Genomic DNA, 22890 nt, shown 5'->3' on the forward strand with positions numbered 1-22890 from the left:
AAGACACTACATATTTATGATTTCATATTTAATTTTTAATGCCTTCTCTATTTAAAACCATACCTGTTTTTCATGATGATAGAAGATATAAATAATAAAAAAAAAATAAAAAATATTCCTGCACAATAATGAATGTTGGTTATGACAATGAAGATTAGAGATTATCCAGTCAAGACTGTCTTTAAATAAAGTATAGCAAAAATCTGCATATAGAAAATGGCAACACTAGGAGATTCCTTGCAAATCTTTATAGTGTGCAAGCATTTATATTGAATGAGAAGTGCACTAAGGGTATGTAAAGAGTAGTATAAAGTAAATTGGTAGCTCCATTTTACCCTCTGACAACACAAGTCAGAGAGGTCTCCAACTCAGTTAGAGGACCACATTTAAATACGTTCCTTTTGTTTAAAACTGAAACAATATATCCACTTTGTGTTTATGTGCATGTGTGTGCTGTGTGTAAGCGTTTAGTACCACAGTGTGCCAGAAGTCAGGAACTTAGCTGAATTAAAACACGAGACAATTGCTTGAAAGTATAATCATTCGCACTTCTATAAAACACAGGAAAAAAACCATTTAAGTATATAATCATATAAGCATTATGCTTATATTAGCAACTATGCTAAATGACATCAGATAATCAGTAATTGCCTACTAATAGGAAGAAATTTTCCTACCAGGAAGATGACTTTGTAATTGCCCAGTGTGGGTTATTTTCTGTACCTACCACTGAAAAAATTGGTTGTGATTGTTACCACCAAAAGGAAAATCAGTTTTTGGTCTGACTGGACTTGGCAAGGTCTTTAGCTTCACATTATTTATAGCCATATTTTATAAGCTTCTAAGTAACAACAACTCCTTGGATGGCCTGATAGGGGCCACTTAAAAGACCTTCAGTGCACAAAAGCCCTTTCCACCACTCTTACAGTGTATGGGTGAGGGAGGTCACAGTGGGGGCAAATTTAAGATGGCTGCAATTTACTCCTATTCTAAGGTCCTTTTATGTTACTAAAGTGATGTAAATGTTTAAGTGAGAAGCACGTTTAAAATTACCAAATGAAAGGGGCTAATCTCCAAAAGCTCCCTGCCTGATTTTTGTTGGCACAGAGAGAAGTTTTTAAGCCGCCATAACTGAAAGGCAGAAATTGTCCTCAGCAAGAACTGGTTTCTAGTGCCATTAGGGTCTACACAAAAAATCTACTAAAATCCCTTGTTGAGCTTCACCCTTTTCTCTCCCATCTGCTGAAAACGGTTTAATATATTACACACTGTCTAAGAAATTTCTTCTTCCTGACAGGATTTAAACTCTACTTTCCTACAATATTAAGAACAGGATGGGTTATAAACTATTAAGCAAAATACATTAATATTTCAGGGTAATAAACGCGAAAGGAAATAAATCAGAACAATGCTTTAATGATATCGAAACCAAATGAGAAAATCTAAGCAATTCACGTTGGTATGCTCCCACTGACCACGATCATCATACTGACATGTCTCCTGTACTCCTTTTCACACACAAATCAATCAACCCAAACACAATTCTATCGATGTGGGAACAGAAGCTCAACTCTTCTGCCAGTTTTAATGCAACTGCATGGCTCTACAGCAAGCTGAGGATACGACCTTTAATAATGTAAAGGCAAATACGTGCTCCAAAATGAGGATGAGAGAAGGCCATCTCACAGGGGTTATCTGGTGAGGATAAAGCGAACTGCTCAAAAACAAATGAGAAAAGGGGGATAAGTTAGGAAATAATAAAATGCACAGACTACCTTGCTGCACAGTTTTTAGACAAGAAGTACCTAGAATGAAAGCACAGTACTCAACAGCAGCTTTTAGATAGCAACTTCAGTATGAAAATATTAGTGACATTAAACTAATTTGAAAAATTATAGCAGATGCTGTAGTGGCGTCACATATAGCAAGGAAAATAATGTATTTTACCCTTTCCATGCAATTAAAGACTGCTGAAAATCTCTTTGAAGTCCATTTCTGATGGCTGAGATTGATACAAGCTTAACAATTGGGAAGAAACCTAAGGAATGTACTTAGGGAGTGTTTGCATTTTGCTTGTGCTTTACTATTTAATGTTCTGAAGCTGCACTTGTTAACCCTGGCCCCCATTCAGCAAAGCACTTAATCACATGCTGAAATTTCATTGATTTCAGTGGGACTTAGGCTTTGGCTTAAGTGCTTCACTGAATTATATATTACTTTTCACTTTCCCTTACTCCTTTATGAAATTAATAGAACTACTCAGAGTAATGTATTACTCAGCATAAGGTAAACTGTCACTTTTTAGAGAGGTGACATACCTAACTGGAAACCTCACTACCATTTAACTAAAACAATTGATAAACTCTAACTATGCATAATGATGATGTGATATGCAGTAATAATAAAACTTTATTTTCCCAAATATTTTTCAAAAAGGAAGGATGGAACCACAAAGCATCAATATTGCTAGAACTCTGTGTGATCTATGCCAATATAAGAACGGAGCAAGTAATTTGACTTTTAAAAAAAATAATGTGAATTTCCTTCCAGATATGTTACAAATGAATGGAGAACTTATCCACTGGTAGGAAAAGAAAATTTGTATGTTATTTTTGATGAGGTATCATAACAAATACTCATTCTTGTCACATTTTAACAAAATGTAAACAAACCGATCTGTACACATGCATTCATATTAGTTGCCATTTGTATTTGCACTGCATTTTTGAATATCATTAATTCATCTGCAGTTACTCACCAATTCTCTGTTGTTTAAGGAGTCCCTAAATTTTAAGGGCTCTAAAGTGCCTTTAAAGTACATCTACCCAGATGTACAGCAGAGGAAAATGAGAAGTGAACTGAAGGACTTCAATCTCTGGCAGGATTTTAACTTTCAGTTTCAACCTTCTGTTACATTTTGGGTGAAGCATTAGTGAAGGATTGCTCTTCCTGGAACAGCTAAATCTTTCTCTCATCCTCATCCACCCTGCCTGACTTAATTTCTGTGTTTATTAGGAGAGACAAAGCTTTTGCTGAACTGTTTCATTATCTTTTCTCCTTTCAAACCCTATTCTGGTTTAGGAATGCCTGGGCTGCACTTAGGTCTCATTTCCCATGCCATCTTTCCTTGTCCTGTGGTCAGAAAGATGGTGCCAATGAACCCCGATAGCAAGAAATTCTGTAGCTTAAAGGAACACGTGTGAACTGCATCTCCACAAGGAAAAAGGTTCGTTAGCACAGATCAGGATAAACCCATTGGAGGAAGAGAAAACCAAGGATCATAATAAGGTCTATATAATACATGGTCAGATTTAATCAGCATGGTTTCTCAAAACAACAACAACAACAAAAAAATCATTTTGAGCAAATTTGTAGTAAGGCGGTACATGTGAACATTTTATTTCAAAAAGTTTTTGACAAGAGCTTGTATGGAAAAAGCAGCAAAGAATTGTCACAGATCAAACTGTGGCCCAGAAACAGAAAGTAAAGATTAAGAAACAGTTACCAGCAAAGAATCTTAGTGTTCCATAGAAAGTTATATATTGTTTCATTAAAGATTTGGAAAGAACATGGAAAGCAAGTAGAAAAATATGCAGGTGACATTTTTTTCCAGCTACATACAAGGGGGCTGTGGAAGTATAGCAATCACTGGAGCCCAGAGATACAGGTTAAGAAAGAAATTAAATGCTTGCATGGATAACAAGAATCAACCAGTCATAACGATAGTTTCAGTCACAAGGACTATATGAAGCAGTGTGCAATGTTAGCTTTAAAACTGTTTTCTTTCTTCTATTTGAAACAATGCTTTAAGTTAAACTTATGGTAAATGAACACTTTATAAGAAAAATATTTACAAGGAATATTGAGACAGAATTACTATTTTAGCTGGTTTTACTTGGTGCACTTTTGTAGCTTTAAAAGCCATACACAGCACAGAAAGTTATAAAGGATAATGTTTAATACCAGTCTAATGAAATACAAAACATTTTCACTATGATTTTTAGTACAGAATTCTTTTAATTCAGTTCAGTTCCTTGATCTTATTTTTCACACAGCTCTACCAGCAGTTGTGCCAGCACAACAGAAGGGATGGCAAAGGGTGGGAACAGCAGCCAGGGGGGAGCAGGGAAGAAGGGGTCGGAACTGTATAAACTAACCTTGCTGCTAAAGAAATATGTCTGTTATCAACATCAACACATACAGGTAGTGCTGCTCCCCTTTACTGGAATTGCTTACAGAAATACAGCTAAATGGGACAGTTTACAGCTGTGAAACAAGCTCTAAATCAGTGAAAGTTACTAGCTGAAACTGTATTTTTTTAACATATTATATAAATACACATACAAAGTTAATTGGAAGAGATTACCAGCATGAAAATACTCTTACCGGTATTAGTCAATACAGTAAGTGAGGTTCAGCTTTGAGCAAAAGACACACTTCTTGAAGAAGGAGGAGATGGGGAACTGAGAAAGCTGTCATCTTCAGGGACAGATTCAACAGCTGACAATGATTTGTAATACTCATCCTCTCCATCCAGTACTTTGATTTGGCTGGAAAGAAAACAAACATAATTTATTAAGTTAAAAAAACAATTATGTTGATACCTTCAGAAACAGAAACTTCTCTGTGGATGTGAAAATGAAGAGTGCTAATACAAGAAAGGAAAAAAAAGATGTGATTTGATGAGAAAGATACATACTTTTGCTTTGCTATTACTTTTTTATGATTATATTTAGAATGGTCTGAGGATCAGCGAAATGCAATATAGCCTTTCAGTTTGGGTGTACAGAATGATAGAACATCTATTTGCACCAAATGGACATTTCATTTGCACAATATGGCTTTCTTGTCTGTATATGTTCCACAAGTAGGTTATGATTTTGATAACATATTTCAGTTGATGATTTGCTGTGAATATGAGCCAAAGACCACATAGCCAGTTTTGGGGGAAAGCCCTATTGACATCAAGGGGCTTTCATATTTCTGTGATGTATTGATGAGTACTGCAGTCCTACGTTAGTGTTTTCATTCCCTGAACAGGAACACAGACATTTCAAACTAGGGGAGGGAGATAAAATAAACAAAATCTTGTGCAGTCATGCAAGATTTTGGGCTTTAATCTTCACTCAAAAACCTCCTATTTGTACAGTTACCTTCAGAAGATGAACTAAACCCAGAGGAAGTAATAAAGTTCTTGTAGATTTTGGAGTAGATGCATTTGCAAGACTGAGCATCCATCAGTTTTCTCTGGTCCGTGTGATCAGTCAATGAAATATTTTGGCAATTGTATACTAGCCAGCCTGGCTTTTGTAAATTGTTTTCAGTGATTTCTGCCTATCACCAAGTGATAACTGCTCATGTGGCAATGAGAACTGACTCAGTTCAACAGAGAAGGAGCAACTCCCCTTTTGGCTGAGTGGCCTCTCTGTCAGTTCTTAAAATGTGTTCCCCCAGGAGGGCTGAAGCCCATTGCCAGTGTGCTGCTGCAAAGCTGGCAGGGCTTCCTTCCATGTTCTAGGTCAGAGAACTTATAATTCAACATCTTTCATTTGGCACCTTTCAGTAGTGCTAAATACACTTAAAAACATGAAGAAAGCCTTTTTTTTTTTTTTTTTTTGTAGTAGTAGTAGTACTCAGAGACAGCTGTGGAGCATATTTTATAAGAATCAGTTCTAGTGTCTACAGACAGCAGTACATGCAAGTTTTACATTTGTTTCTGCAGAAAATGTCCAATGTCAATGCACAGAAATATGTTAATTGTTTATTTTTAGAAACCTCTCTAGAAAGTTTTGCATATTCTGTAATATCACAAAGGGCTTCTTCTGTTTACAGTTGCTTAGAACTAAGAAGATAGATATTTACCCAAGTTTTCTTGGCTTCCTCTTGCTCCCTTGATATTCTAGAGTTCCCTGTGGAGAGGGCCAAGAACACACAGTCAAAGCAAAGCAGCAAGTCGTTAATTTTTAATTCAAAGTGATTTTGTGTTGAATGCAAGCAGATGCTGATAATATCAGAAGTCACAGCATAATTTTTTTGATCAAAGGGCTCAAGTGAGCCTGATGAAGCATGCATCTTGCTCGTCTTTGATAAACCACATCAATTATTCACCGTGAAGGCAGACATCCTGACATGAAAGCAACAGATAAAGAGCATAAGCACATGTTCAAGACGAGAGCAGAAGAACGTGGGGGTGGGGCTGGAGGGGCTGAAACAGGTATTAATAACAGAATTATTAACTGGAAACAAAGCCAGTAAAACAGCTTTATTGCCACTTTGAACTCACATTTAACTGGTTATAGTACATGTTGTCCTCAGGGCTATTCAGCATTTTGGGCTGCTGACATCGTCGACGAGGTGTTCTCAGCTTCTGTTCAAGACAGTTTTCTGAACCTACAGTAAGATAACACAATTTAGTTTTAAGCTGTGCCAGGTGCTGTGAACGTCTCAGTGTATTTTAGTCTGTAAACAGTCTTTTCTTCTGTCCTATTTGGTCCTAGATTTATTAGCAAGTCTGTCCTATCCAAAGTAAGCACACAGAAACTTGGGGATCTTTGTTTTCTCTTTTGAAACTTAGTTCAAACACAAGTTTTTAAGCATAACTTCATTTTTACTGCTATAACATTTTTTATTTTTCCATATATCTATATTACACAGCTCTTTATTCCTTTCACACTTTATCTTAGTATCTTCTGTTATCTAAGCAGGAAATGAGGTATATTGTGACTAGCTAGGAATATATCATCCAGCAGCAGCAAAACCATTTTTCTACAGTAGACAGTAATAAAGCCTTTCGACTGATGAGACTTAGTCTATTATCATCGTTTTTATTATATAAAAAGACTACCTTCTTGACATGGCACTCTGTTTCATCTGAGTAACTGGACCAGTTTGTAATTATGCTTTCTTAATATAATTTGTAACATGCTGTAAAGTAACAGTTGCTTAAAGTCATCTGGAAAACAGAGTTTAAAGATGAAGGAAATATTTCAGAAGGGGTGGATTATGAAAAGAACTAGCAGCCTTTTTATTCCTTTTTTTTTTCTTTTTTTTTTTTTCTTTTGGTATTAAGGAAAAAAGACATTATAGTGTGCTGTACTATGTACCAGGCATCTTCTGTGGCACATCCTCAGGACAACTATTTTCAGGATATATCAGAATCACTGGGTTACTAGAAGACCTGTGGGTGGTAAGGAAAGGTCATTTACCTTTCAAATAAACCTACCAAGGCATTTGACTTTTCTGACATCCCCGTTAAAATTTAGTTCAGTGAAAGTACAAATAAAAAGCTTTTACTGACACTGCAGAAAAAAATATACATCTTATCATGTTTGCATTCCATACTGCATGGGAAACTTGCTCTGATACAATAGACCAGCACAAAGATCACGTCCTTTAAACACTTCAAAACTGAAGTCAATATGGCTTGTGCTGACGCAGGGCTCTATTCTCACCAACCCATTTGTAAGATCTGGCCTTAAGGAGCAGGTAATACTACAGAAGAGGTTTATTATACACCCAGGTTTGCAGTTTGCAAATGTTGTACTTTTCTGCAATTACTGAGTGAGGTAGAGGACAGTGGCTGAACTTCAGCCTTTTCAGCGAAATGACTGGCTGTCATCTGGGAGATTTTCCCTCTTCTGCTGTCTCTCTCCCTCTCAACAGTAAAATTTGAACAGCATTAGTTTCCTCTCAGTGTGGGGCTGCAGTATCTGTGTGGGAGGGGAGCACTTGTTTCATGCCAACCGTCATGTTCCCTCACGCCACCTGGGAGGATGGTGGCTTAAATGGCCACCAGGGAACTGACTGCAGAGCTGGGTCTAAAATAATTAAAAAAATATAGAGAAAGGTTACCTTTTTCTCCAGTAATACCAAATAACTTCCAAATAACATACTCATGCTGCTTGCCAATTCAATACCCAAAGCTTCAAGACTTTATACTTCCGAGTTCAGTAAACCTTTGTATTTTTGCTTAAGAGGTTGTGATGGCGAAGCCTGAATCTTTGCTACTTACCTGTACTGTACATAACCAGACAAGGCCGAAGCTGTTCCAGAGAACACTGCTGGGGAAATTGGGTGCCCAAGTAGTATCTGTGTCTTTGGAAAGTTTTTTAGCTAATATTTAGATAGGACATAGATGCAATTTTGTTTTCTCTGAAGTCTCTGGAAGTTTTGCGGAAGACCTACCATATAACTACAGTCTACTCTCTGTTTGCTCTGAAAGTCACTCAAATTGATCTCTGAGCTTTCTGTCTCAGGACAGGTTTTGCAAGCAATGTCTTCAGCTGCAAGGCCACATGAATTCCTCTTTACAGCAACGTAGTTCTCTAATACCTCTCCATAAATAACTTTTTTTTATTCTAGCAAGAGGCTGGTATGAAAAAAGACTCATGTCCTCACAGTTTTGCATAATTTCACACACCTCTCTGCAGCTTGCCAGGAGTAAAAACACAACACACAAGTATTTAGAAAATTTCAAACAGTATGATAATCTGATGGGGTATTCTTTTCTTCTTCCCCCCAAATGCTATTGTGGCCTTCATGTTATTTTTTTCAAAACACCTATAACTATAGCCTTTGTTTTAAAAATGTCTTTTATTCATTAAGTATTCTGAGATGCTAATATTTTGCTGTAGCTTTTTATCTTGACACTTAATTATTCCTGTGTATTCTATGGGTGGTCTCCAGCTTGTGTCATCCAAAGGAAATCCCCTTTCAATGGGCCCATTTGTCTTAGTGTTTAGTAGCATACTACATGAACAGTACAAAATCTGGTAACATTTATCATAAACTACCATATCTGGAGAAAACGGTATTAACATGTGCTCAACACTCAGCAGTTGAATAGGCATTTAAAATGCTGTTCTAAAATATTTGGCTTTGATGACAAACTTAGAGCCACCAATAAGAAAAAGTTACTCGTCATTTTAACAGCAATAGCAGCAGCACCAGATCACTAGGAGGGTATTGTCTACACTGCACCCAAATAATGCTGAGCGCCTCTGGCACGTCCAGGCTCCTGAGTGTGCTACAAATTTAGAGATGAGAGAGCGAGCACATGCAGTTCCTTCAGGTTGTCCTTTAGCACCGTTTTTTAAGTAAGAGATCTGCCCGCCTTTTGTCTGGAAGAAAACCTTTCATTCATAACTCTAAGCACAGGAACTCCTTAGCTTACAATTCTTTATTGGTAAATTCCATCCTGCAGTGCAGAAATAACACAGAGTAGGCAAAATGCCTCCTGCCAAGTGCACCATGTCAGCTATCTAGCAAGTGTAGGGTAGCTGAGGTTCTGGGCATCCTCTTCCTTTCCTTGCTTGAACCCAGAGAGACTGCTACACATGGGTGAGCAGGCTCATGTGGATGTTTCCTTAAAGCTACCCCAAAATTGATGTCGCTTACAGTGAAGGGAATTGGAAACTGGCAAATTTATACTCTGCTGGAATATACGGTATTTATAAGTAAACAAACTGGTGGTGTTTCTGTTTAGTCCTCTACTACCACTATTGGTTATCCTTTCTATTTCTCTGATACGTAAGAGCCTAAGCCAACAGACCAGGACATTGCAGCGCTCAGACAGATTAAAAAAATTGTGTCTTCCACTAAATGCAAAGTCAAGCATTTGAGTTACATAGTCGGCAAGCAGTCTTTCCAGGACAGACTCAGGAATCATCATGGGTATTCAGCTGAATATGAAGCAGACTGGGTGCAAAGCAGAGGGCTACTTAACAGATACAGGAAAACGGTTATATTGTTGAGTGCAGAATTGTTTTGAAGTGGGTGCTGTAAACTGCAGAATGTTTTGAGAACAATTTGAAGTCTGGAAAACCTGCTATAAGGTGAGAAATTTAAGGAGATTATTCTATTTAATTTTTTTCATAAGAAAGTTGAGAGATGATTCGAAGCAAATCTAAACCTCTGTATAGAAGGTGGAGGGTTTTTCACCTTCGGAACCAGAAGTCTGAAGTGTCAAATGGTCAGAAGCAGAAGAAAATTTCAGACCAGAAATACAGCACATAGTAAAAGAATGAGTCAGGAGAAAAAAAAAATAGCAGTATGATGGAAGCTCAGGTTGACATTGGCAGCTTTCAGAAAAGGTATGTTTTGACTCAAGCTAAAGCTAAAAACTATTCAAGATACGACATAAATCACTTCTAGCTTAATATGAATTAAGTCTGTAATGTGATTTTTATCATGAGTCTGAATCTGCAGAAGATTTTGTATTGATCTTTTGATTTCTGGGATATACTTTCACTACTGAATTTCCAATGTGATTCTTCTTTGCTTTCTTGTGGCTGAAATAGAAATATTTTTCTTCAATTAGCCATCACATCCATCATACCGACACTTTTTATGACATCTCTTGCCTTGGAGACGACTATCACATTTCTTATGCCATAGCTTATTTAGATGATTTTTCCATTTAAAAATCCATCCTTTCCATAAGCTGCAAAGGATTCCCTCAGAAATGTACGAACTGCCAAACACTAAGATTTACAAAAGACTTCAAAATAAAAAGACTTCAAAGTACTCTTTAGCACTGACACAAGGACTTTTGCATCTAGCATTTGCGCCCTGACCAAAACTTTCAAAACAGTACCTGCAAAAATGCACTTTTCTACTGACTTCCCATGAGGCAGACTTCACTAGATACTCAGTGAAGATCTCATCTTAGATGTTCTGTTTGTCCTGCTTATCTTGGTATTGAAAACCTGAGGACCAGGCTCTGGGCACACTCTTTGGAGGAACTGAGAATCATCAGATTTTGCCCTCTGAAATGAAGCTAGGGACTTCATAAACTGTAAACCCTTGCTTCAATAACTCTTTGATGCTGATAACCTCGCCAAACATTGCTGATTTTTCCTATATGGAGAATTCTGCTGAGAAAACAGTGATGAGGCAGCTACAACTGCATTTGGAACTTGTAAAATCCACTGATGTGAGTCAGATTGTTTTAAGGTTGGTGCAGCACAGAGGGGGCTCTAAACTCTGGATGACATCTGACTTTCAGCGAGGAATGCACAGAAGGGATCTTTGCCGATGGGTCAGTGCCACAAAGCAGGCTGTGTTGCCAGTTCCCTTGCTGAAGGGACTCCATCCACTACAACACGTTTTGAAGGGTGGAGCCCAGTACTCTTTTTCCTTCTGAAGCCAGTTACCCAAAGCAGGTTTGGAAGGGGTTAGTCTTGTCTCTTCTTCTGTTATAGGGGAACATAAAACTAATACCATAGGAAGGGTAGTCCTCTAATTACTCAGACAGGGAGGTTTATAGGGTACGAGAAGGGGCAGCCTGCTAAAGCGAAAGTAATGGGGCCATTTAGGGGATCATATATATTATTAACAGAGTAAGCAAATCCAGTAGATAAATCGGTATGACCAAGAAAAATAGTAAGCATGTGGCTGATTTCCAATCTATAATATCAGATGAAACATGAAAGTGCAACCCTTAATTATAAGCAAATATTAGCACAGACTCATGGGATCTCATCATAACATCTCAAGGTCTACATTCATGAAAATTTAAGCAATGTTTAAAATCATGTTAATTTGTTCTTTGTTTGTTTCTTTTCCTGCCAGTCTAATTTATTCCAAAAGTCTTTGGTTCTCAAGCCTGGATATATTGATCATGCCTATGTAAAGCATTGTTATAGCCTGGGGAGAAGACTTTTGTGGAAAAACTTGTCTTTGTTCTCCTTTGATAATTTATATGTATTTTGATGTTTTTCAAGCTTTTCCAGTTTTGAATCATTTTTCAAGGCAGCAAGTTAACTTCACTTTTTCTCTTGAAGTCTTAGGCAAACGCAGAAATGACCTCACAGAGAATGATAATATACATCCTTGTCCTGGACTGGATGCTAAGTAGATAATTATGTGCAGCATGTTGATTTCAAGGAACAGCTACATTTTCTTCTGTGCCATACAAGTCTGTTCAAGCAGAGCACTCAAGAGGCTAGTGATTCTGGTCACACTCATATCAGTGTTAAATAGGAGCGACTGAATGTCACTTATACAGTAAAAAATGCTATAAATGAACTAGGCTTTATGATTTTAGTTATTTCAGCTTTAGTTTAAAAAGAATAGACATTTACAAAGGGCACATAATGCTGTTCAGCCATGAGTGTTCATACAAACGTATTTTCCTCCCTTTCTTATTCCCACGATTCTCTACAATTTGCATCACACCATAAGTGCGAAATGGGAGTAGAATGAAAAACTTGCCTGAGAAACAGGATGAATACTTCGGCAGTTAGCCCCACTGAGCTCCTGCTGCACCTGCCTGCCTGCCATACTCAAACCAGTTAACACAGAACTATCTTGCACATCCCTGTACAGAACTGTGTCAGTGTGACTTCAGTATGAGTACTCATTAAGAGGTACCAGGCCCCCATCACAGGGTATTTGTATACTGCCTGTTAAATGCCACCAACTATAAATGCATCAGAAACAAGGACAGAGTAACAGGTCTAATAGGCTTCACAGAACAAGTACTGTAGAATAACCTGTAACTTCATTTTGGATAATGAAGTTATCAGGTCTATGCTATATACTATAAATTTAACCATATTATGGTAGTCCTGCAAAAATGCTGGAGGCTGACAGAAAATAAAAACGCTGTCTGAAAGATTTTAATCTCAGTACAGGCAAAACCACACCAAGAGACAAAAACATAGGGTAGGAGAGAATAAAGAGCAAGACTACTTGATGACTTAAGTAATGAGATATGTCTCTAATATCTTCTTTTCCTTTCTGAGGTTAATGAGAGGAGAAAGAGAAAACTACAGGGAAGAGAAATGTACAGGAACAAGACAAAAAATGAAACAATCAAGTAAGAAACTGAGAAAATAAGGAAGAGAAGGGCATAAACAAAGATGAAGCAGTAGAGTCTGAGTTCTGGCATAGAGGACTTGATTAATCTAGTAACATCAGGAGCCTGGAGGTATATTGACATATTTAATACTATTAACAATTGTAATTCTCTCCATGATACTCCATGCTTACCTAGCAGTAGCTTCAGAGCTCTGCAAATGTTCAATAAGGCCATCCATCCTGTTGATATAATGAGATCTAGTATGATGAGAACCATTCTTGCCACCAAATTCCCTTAGTCCCTTCCTCTACAGAAGATTGTCCAGGAATATTTATAGGGGCTGGTGCTCTTCATGCTGCTAGTGGCAAGCATGGAAAGAACAATAAATCAGATGCCGTTTGAGAAGTTACAAGGCCTCTACCCTTGCTGTCTCTCACAAGATACCTTACTGGAGCTTCATGTAAGTGTTGCTAAGGGAAAGGGCTTTAAATATATATATATATATATATAAATGCTTAGAAAGAGTGATTAATCCTTAGCAAATCTTGCAACTCCAGTGTACTCAAAGCTCTTGCTTGGATTCAGTAGGTAAGAGTAGTAAGTTAGATTTAATTATTTTCAGTGTCAAGTGCTTTGTAGTCTAAGTCTATAGCTTCAAATGTAGTTACCAGATTCACTGAAAACACAGAATCTGGAAGGGTCCTATAATACAAAGATTTAAAATAAAACAAACCCAAGCTTCATGATCACCTTAGATCCCCCACACAACTGTGGTGAACTAGAATTGTGTTTATTCAGATGGAGTGTACTCATAGTGCCAAGAGCCATAGACTGCTAGGGAAATTAGTGTAGCCTCTTTGATGTCATGTGCATCCCAGAATCTGTAACACACTGCTAAAACTGTGAGCATAGCCTTTTGTTTATAACCCTAAACAGAACCATTTGAATACACACACTGAAAGAACTCATAACAGAAGCAATGCATTTTCTTCCACCCAGTGATTCATTACTCATGGCTTCATTTTGGATACAGCAGTTCTATGCAAAGCCATATGCTTTAGATTATAAAGCACACTAAGCAAATCATAAGTTTTTCAAGATGGTATGTAAAGGCTGTTTTTGCATCTGTTTGTTGCCAACAACCCAGATGATACTGTAATTAGAACAACAAATATTTTATGTGAAATCAATCATTTAGCTGTCTCTGAACCCTAAGACAATGGCTTTTAGATACACTTTGTTAGGAAACAAGATCCATAAATAGTTAGAATCTTGGCTTTTGTTATTTTTTCCCTTCCAATGCAATTCTGATCCTTCAGTATTTGTCAGTTCTTTCAGTTTCTATTGTGAGTGATTTAACTGTAGAGGGAAAAGGCAGAGATTAAACAAAGCATACCAAAGAACTAAACTGTCAGTAACTAACACAGGTAAGATTCAAAGCTGTCAGCAAACAGCATGCTTCTACAAGTACAGCCTTGGAAGATGTGTCTTTATATACATGCTGAATATAGACAACCCCTCATATGCCCTGCATTTAGTAACATCTAATAGTGGGTCCCAGAGATGTGGCAGCTAGACAACCAGCCAGTCAAAGCCCAAGAAGTTTGCACAGCTACAACTTTAACTTCAAGAAAAAGCTCATGCCAAACCATCCTGAATGGCAGAAACTACTTCTGGACAATGCAGAAAACTTAACTGATTATTATTTTCCTTCCCCTCCTTAAAACTGACCCAAGGTGGTTGTGGAAGCTGCTTTTGATTAATTCTTGTGATCTTTTCAGAAGAGATAGTTACTCATGAAAACCAAGACATTTCAGGTATGCTGGAATTACTACATATCACAACATATTTCCTGGTTTTAGAAGACCTGCTTAATCCAGCAGCCACCAGGTGATGAAGAAATAGCTATCTTACATTACCATGTGAGGTAAGTGATGTCTCTCTTGCTGTTTGAGGAATGCTGCATAATCAATACAAATGAATGAAGAATTTCGCAGGGGAAAAACCTACTGAGAGCAATTAAATATGAAGAGATCACTTCCGGATCAGGAAATCCCTGAGCCACAAACCATGTTAGGCTGGAGAGTGTTCTGGGCAAACATCTCTGCCTGCCCTACTTTTGTACTATACCCTAGGCTTTTGCTCTTGGTTACTGTCAGAGAGAGGAAATTAGGCTAAACAGACTTGCATTGGACTGGAAATGCTCTTATGATTTTTTTTTTCTTTTTTTGATTGTGAGGCTGCTAACATTCAAATTATAAGGAAAGAAATCCACTTAAAATAAATTCAAGCAGACCAAATCCTCAAGAGACACCTAAACCTGAGGCTGAGGGAAGTCCTCACAAGGCGTGTATCAGAGTTTTCAATGCAAAGATCATTTCAAGGTCAACTTTAAATGCTTATGGCAGGTTGGTTGTATTAGACTTGCCCTTTTGTTAGCACTGCACCAGATTGGCCTGAGCTTCTGAAAGGTAGAAGCAGAAATCCCACACAAAGAGGAATACAAAGGAAAGCCAGGCATTCTTCAGTTTTCTAGACATTACCCATTTTCCCTTCTCTATAAGTATTTGCCTGAGATACTAGTCCTGAAGTAGAAGCACTGGGACACCTACACAGGCACGGTGCACCCAGAGGCTTACCATGATGCAAGCTTGTCCCATCAGCATTAAGTCATGGTTGGGACTCAGCCTGTTGGTGCAGTTTATTTATTTAGTGAAGTTAAAGAAAATAGGATTGGAAAGAAGTGACTACCCAAGTGACTATTTTGTCCTTCCCTGCCTTCCAAAGTAAAACCACATCTCATGTTGGAGGTATGAGAAAATCTCAAAATTGCTCAGAAACAAAAGATATCAAAAAAATGTGCACAAACATAGCATCAACAATGGAGGCACGCATTATTACTTCTGCACAATAAGATGACAGCTATTCCTTCAAAGAAGAATTTGGATGATGATTTAGCCAATCTGATTGATTAAATAGCTCTGGCAACTTTAAAGTACAAATCCTAAATATCATGACAGTATCATTCATTTCAGAGATATACTCCAAAGTACATTTGGACCTGCTAACGCGCAAGTTTTTAAACTGCAGATTGTGGATTTCAAGAACTGCATGTCATGTGCTAAGATGCTCAGAAAACTCACTGGACACTTGGCACTGGTTCATCTCATGGATTCTAGCTAAGAAAAGCAAAGCATATGGGGAAAAAGATAAAACAAACATAAAAAGTAAACACTGCGATTAACTTTTAAAAATAAAAAGTCAAAACATTCAGTGCGTTAGAGAACAGTAACAAATCACAAATACCTTTCTAATACTGCTTCTCTACAGAGCCAACTACTGAAGCTGCCAAAAATGCATCATACAAATGTGGGGAGTTTGTGCAATCAAAAGTAGGGCAGGAGGCAATCTGTAAGTTCACACTCAGTGAAGATGTAGTTTCAGAGTTGCTGTCCTAGCATATAGCCTGGGTGCTTTTAAACGTAATCCCTCACCTTCTCCCAAACTGTAATAATAGCATTTTTATCCCATACCCTCAGAGATTAAGCCACTTGATTGACTTTGAATTCTGGACACACAGGAAATTTGTATTAATTTAGCATAATGATGAGGCGCAATAAAGGCTCTGTGGAACCACAACAGCATGGTCTCTAAGGTTTTGTTCGTTACAGAAACACAATTTGCATATCTAAAGGCTTGAAACCATGGGTCCATATTGATACAACTAGTATCTCAAATTTGAGTGTAGCAGATTCAGCATATATTTCAAAGAATAAATGGTAGAAGCCCAAGATAAAACTCTCAGTAGATTTCTTCATTAAGAAAGAAGTTTTTTTCTGAATTCAAGGTAGTCGGCAGCAGTGACTTTCAAAGGAAGTACTAAAGAAAGCTTGACTGAAGTCTGCAAAAATGCCGCTAGTTAGATATTTGCTTCCCAGTGCTGCTACAGTGATTTGGTCTGACATTTGTAAATGTTGGAAGTGAAGAAGGTATCTTGGCTAAATAAAGAAAACTAATGCTGCTGACCTATGTGCTACAGCAATCCATTCCTTTAAGGGGTTGTTAATTGCTAATGGGACTTCTAACGTTAGACCTACAACTAGAGACGGGTCACAAGTCATCTACAAATCAAAGTCAGGCCAGTAAATTCTGAGGGAATTTTTGAAAGAGAAACTGAAGAAGCATGAGCAAACTATTCAGTTAATGACAGTTAGAAAAATAAGTACCACTAGAAAAAAATCTTCAGGCTTTAAAGACATCTGTATCCTGTGAAAGAGCATCTAGGGTTTTTATCCTCCTGCCAAATCCAAATGCCAAATCTTTTATTGACAACTTACACTATGAATCTCATGGTAGAATCCTAGACATGTACAAAAATAAGGGGCCATTACTTCCAGAGGTGTAGTTCATTAACGTTCATCCTGAAAAGGTAGATGGCAGCTTCCCATAGCAGCAAAGAGTATTCAGAAAACTAAGGGAGGTCTGCAAAGAATTTCAGCACTGGGATCTCAATCCTAATAAAGCAATTTGGACTATGTATTTCATGATTCATAGCCACACCACGTGCAGTTAAGAGTTTAGGGAGTGCAAAGCACATAGAATATGCGTACTTTTCATCCAGTCCTTCATAAAAGCATTTAAAGAAAAATTTGGCAAAGACTTCAGCTCAGGGGAGCAGAGGAAAACATACACATATGTGCACATATACAAACTTTCTGACACTGTAGTGACTTGCTTCTGTGACAATATGTTGTTCTGTTCTGAAATCACCTTTCTTGACAGGGCACAGCTTGCATTAGTACACCAGCTCACTGTATTATATTCCCCTCTGAGCACAGCCTTTGTACTTGAGTGTCACATTTTAAATTGCTAAATGCTACAGAATTAGTTGGATTTTTAATTTTTCTCACAATACATGACTAATTCTGGTGACTTTGATGACATTTTATTCTGCAGAGCTTAACGAACTCTTTTTTACCAAAGTAAGTAGTGATTTCAGTGCTCAAGCTGAGGCACTAGGAGGGCTGATTTTTAAACCACTACAGCTTACCCTCTCTGGAAAAATCAGTGTCCTTCATGGTATCTTAGTGTAGGTATATGGAATTTCTTGTCACTCCAGAAAATACAGACTAAGTGATTTCAGAAATTTGGGGGGGGGAATTGATTTGGACATGTTTTCCTCCTCTTATCTACTATAGATATTTGACTATTTTTCAGTCCCTTTCTTACAACTCTGTACTAGATTCTTGGCTGGTAATTGAATAATATATCCCTATAGAATAGCTGGTGATAGCAACATCAAATTCTCTTTGTGTCCTGATTCTGTACTTGGGTCTGTGGGTATTGCAGAGCATGCAAAGTTGTGAGTTAACACTTTATCAGTTACTGTGCACTAATTCCTTGTGTGAATGACCTACAAAGGACCACACAGAGTTACAACATGAATAAACTAGCTCATTGTAAACGTACCTATTGCCACAGAATGCTACTTCTGATTTATCTTTTCGGATAGCCGAGAAGTATGGCCATATTAACATAATTCTCTTCCATAACGTATCCTGCTTCTCAGTAGTACTAATTAGCTTAGGCATGGCACTACACTCATCCAGCTATACTGCCTCCAGGGTCTGATTCACATCTAGCTTCAGCGACTTTGCAAAGCACTGGCATTCGCTGAGTCGCTGTATCATAAATTTATATTATGGCTTATGCTATACTAACTTTCCCATGCAGACAAAACCTAAAAACGAGTTTTACTGCTGTGAAAAGATTCACCAGAATCTCCTATTAAAGTAATGCCATAATAATAATGACAATATCCTGTCCCCAGCAGAAAGGCTCATATCCTGAAAACACTAACATTGATGCACACCTTCACTACTAGAATTAGTTCCTCTGAAGCCAGCTCCAGCGCTAAGCATACAAATACAAGGGAAAAAATACAAAGTATCAGAAAACCACACTGCTATTAATATGGTTTAGAGAAATATGATTAAAATAGAAATGTATAATAGAATTTTAAATGCCTCCCTTTACAAAGGACTGTTTTAAATTATTTTGATTATTAAAAGGTCCTATGAAATAAAAGGCTATGGGCAGGGAGAAATATGCACTTATCTTCGTTTGTAGAAAGCAGTAACTTTTGAAAGTCCAGCACTCACTCTGTCTACACAATACCTGAACTAACTCATGAAGCAGTTTTAGTTCAGCGATAATTGAGAGCCACACATTTTTCTACACACTAGCGGTAACATATAGGAGTACTTAAGCTAATCTTTGATGAAAAATTCTTATGTTAGGTTCTTTGATAAAATAAGCACAAGAATAACTTTTGCTTCCATGGAAAGTATCAATTCCACATGTAGCTAGCTGCTCAGCATTGTCTAAATTAAATGAATATGAGGCTAGTGGGTAGACAGAGGCAAAATAAAGATAATCAGCAAAATTTACGTTTTCAAATAATGTACAAAACACATAAATCACTTCAAAGAGGTCCATAAAATTATAATTTTTGAAAAAAAAAAATTATAATATAACAAAAAGCAAAGAAACATGACTTGTGGACCATAATTTACAGTTCACTGTTTGTTTTCACAAGGTAGAGTGGTAGGGAATTATCTCCCTCTCATCACACATTTCATTTTTGATTAGGTGCTTTTGCATTATTTGCAACTTCAAAAAGCAGCCACAAAAATATGACGTACCAAAGATATTTCTTCTTCTGTGAAGATGTAATTTTCTAGAAAAGAACTGTCTACAACACCACATACAGCAAAACAAGATTTTCAATTTGTACTGCAAACACTCATGCCAGCAACCTACATGAAGTCAGTGCGTTCTGCCACCGCATTATGATGGATCACGTGAGACCTTGTAGGATGGGACAAATATGCTTTAAAATATATGTTATTTAATGATTTATCCCTTTTTATTACTGTCAACCAGTAACACATATTTGTTAAAAAAAAATTACTGTTCTTTCATCATTATGTTGACATGATTTTGTTCAGAACAATCCACAGTACCAAAAGGGCAACATTATTTACACAAAAACATAAAGCCTTACTTTAATTTCTAAAATATATAGTAGAGGTTAACTAAACTTACCATACTTTACATTTGGCATGTGTGTCTGCTATTAGGAACTGATCTGGGAAGTTTATGCAGATACAAATCAACTTAGGTAGCTGTTTTGCGTATGAAGTCTTAGCTTTATGCATTTGTGTATTTATTTTTCAGAGAAAAAGAAAGAAGGCTCTAGTTGTTATGTTTCAAAATAAAGCTTTGCAGGGTAGGATGCAAGCAGGCAGGCCACACAGCTGCTGTGTGACCTGTGATGAGAAGATGCCTGTATCACCTGACAGTGCCAGCAAAGGGCTAATGTCCTCATTACAGTTGTTCTTTCCCTTTTCCCCATGGCTGCAGACAGCCAGGACTAGGATAACAGCTTGAACATACACAGAATTTGCAACATTGGCCTTGTAAGGGATGAATTTCCCAGTCATCTCTGCTGAAGTGTTAAATTCAGATGTCTAATGATGACATTCTAAACATCATCATTACTTATTTCACTGGAGCTCAACACACACAAGGGGAGATAGTCAATCATATTATGAAGATCTACACGATGTATTGCTCCTCTTACACAAGAAACAGCAGTAGCTTGTGCTGCTGTTCCAGGAAGACTTGAGTCCCCAAACACTAGCTGTGAGCCTGCACTCACAGAAAGAAGGCTGAGCCCGCCAGAGTTCATCCTTGTAATGAAACACCATGGTAGCAGAGTTCAACGGCACCAAGGAGCTGAGAGAGCACACCTGATTTCCTCTTCTAATCTTATTTGTGGATGATGAAAATAGTCAGCACTAAATTTTTCATGTCCTGTCATGTATCACATCACTGAAGAGGAGGCAAAGTTTGTACTGCATGTAAAACAAAGGGACGAAAGCAGTGATCCTGCCTGCAACTGCACTTTACTTCTTCATTTAAAGAACTTAGGGCAAACCTGTGGATAAAAAGTGCCCTGCTGCTGCCAAGTGTAACCGAGATGGCATCCAGCCACATTTCTAACATCTAGTAAAAACAGAACGATGGGAATTTAAGTTAGTATCCATCAGAAAAACATGCTTATTGTCCATACTTAACGGGGAAAAAAACCCACAGTCAATGACATCAAATTAAGTGCCTATGTTTTTTTTTTTCTTTGTGTAAGGTATCAAAGTCTCTTCTAGATTACTGGCATTTGAACATGAGAAACTATTAAAGTAGCATAAAAACTCAATAAACTGATCCTACTAGATTTGCCAATATATGTAAGGGGTTTTATCTTTAAAAATAGCCTAGTACTTAATTGTGTAAGCTCCAAATGGTGTTTAATGGGTGCAAATGTGTAAAGATTTCTGAAAGGTGTTCCGACTTTTGGGCCATTAGCATGCTGCACCAGGATAATTTAAATCTGCTTTCAGTTCTGGGCACTCAAGATCACAGCCCTCCTTATTTCTAAAGGGGAGGGATTTCCACCTATGCAGAAGAGAAGCATCCCAATAAAAACTGTAAAGCATAGCCACTAACGGGCTCCCTTTAGGAAGTGCAATGACCAGACAACTGTAACTGCACCTGCGTTAGAAGTTAGTCAGGCTTCTTTTTTATTCAATTATTTCTTCACCAATACTAGAATTTTAGGGCAACAGAAACTTTTCTGTGAATTCAGGTCATATTAGCTACCAGTTTCAGCTGAAATAACATGAAAAAACTTCAGAGATGTTGAAACAATTCATTCTGGCATCTCAAAAACAAAACATTTTGATTTTGTCACAAGGGGACTCCTTTCCCAAAACAGAGGAGGTAGTGCTGCCACCCCTGATATCCAAAAACTCAGTGATTAGGCCATGTTCTTAGGCTGTGAAATATGTAGCTTCAAACACCTCCTTTAAGTGATTTGGTACAGGGACCTGAACCCAAACATCACGCTTCTCAGGAGAGTAACCTAACTGCTGGGCTAGAAAACATTATTAGGTAGGTTTCTCAGCCTCATTGTTGAAAGTGTTCCACTTTACATAAAGTAGTTAAATATTCATTGAAACAGAGACTGAAAGCCAGGTGCTGGCCCCCTTTTCCTCTGACTGCTCAAATTACCAGGATCTCAAGTCATTCACATGCTCTCTGTTTCTGTGGCCTACTTACTACTTAATGTACATTCCATTGATGGGAGAAGGGGGAGAAGGAGAAAATGCTTTCTCCTCCGAACTTCTGTATCTGCCTTGGGCATAGCCCAGGCCAGCGAAAATATAGGTTGGTGAAAGTTCTGAACCTTACCTTTGGAAGGACAGCAGTATGGAAGGCAAGAAATTATCACTTTCCAACATGTAAAGTAGTTAAAAATAAAGTAGCTTAATGATAAGAAATAGTATTACTTAAAGGAGAAAGAAGTGAGACATCTGCATCTATTTGTATCCAGCGTTTATCCCTATTGGCACAATTAATAAAAGCTATGCATAAATCACACGAAGTTCATTAAATCCACTGGCTTAGGCTGCTGACTAATTGGTAAATACACACTCAATAAAAATGTAAAATGTATGCCAACTCCACATTTAAAAACTGGTTTCTATTTAAGATGTCTCTGCTTCCCAGTTGCTTTTCCTATAGAGCTTGATTTTAATGGTTATTGGCCTTAGGGAAACAATAATGCCCAGAAAAGTGTCAAAAGATCCTAGGTCCCAGAGCAGAAAAACAAACAGCAGCTCTATTGAGCTCACAGAGACTAAGAAGTCAGCTGTCCTGTGTCTAGGGTGATTTTCCAGTGTACCTGTGAATCTAAGGTCTGCTGATGCCAGCTGTGCACATTTCAGTAGACTCTTTCAGGCACTTCAACTCCTTCATGAATGCGGCCTTTAGCACTCACCTGTGTGGCTGCCTTCAACTAGTCTGATGTGAAGGTATAATTGCTCAGCAAAACTTTGATTGAGTCAAATCTGGCAATTCTGATAAATTAAAGGTCCAGGAACTATGCAGGCTTGTGCAGACAGACAGTTTGACACAGAATTAGACACAAAAAATAACTATGAAAAACATGACAAGCATGAGAGTGG

At 37.7% G+C, this 22890-nt stretch overlaps 1 protein-coding gene across 9 annotated transcripts in view; it reads right to left on the reverse strand.

Annotated features, from left to right (window-relative positions):
• Window positions 1-3873: 3873 nt before the first annotated feature.
• Window positions 3874-22890, reverse strand: part of UBR3 (ubiquitin protein ligase E3 component n-recognin 3) — a 333487-nt gene continuing 314470 nt past the window's right edge. For all 9 annotated transcript variants that reach the window (XM_080398882.1, XM_080398880.1, XM_080398881.1 and 6 more), the window contains 3 exons: window positions 6284-6390; window positions 5863-5909; window positions 3874-4550 (listed from right to left, as the gene is read on the reverse strand). In XM_080398882.1, coding sequence (XP_080255008.1) covers window positions 4415-4550; window positions 5863-5909; window positions 6284-6390 — 290 coding nt within the window. In that variant the 3' untranslated portion in view covers window positions 3874-4414. The remainder of the gene's footprint in view (window positions 4551-5862; window positions 5910-6283; window positions 6391-22890) is intronic.

Source organism: Falco punctatus (genome assembly GCF_963210335.1).
Source record: "Falco punctatus genome assembly, chromosome: 8".
NCBI classification, from domain to species: domain Eukaryota; kingdom Metazoa; phylum Chordata; class Aves; order Falconiformes; family Falconidae; genus Falco; species Falco punctatus.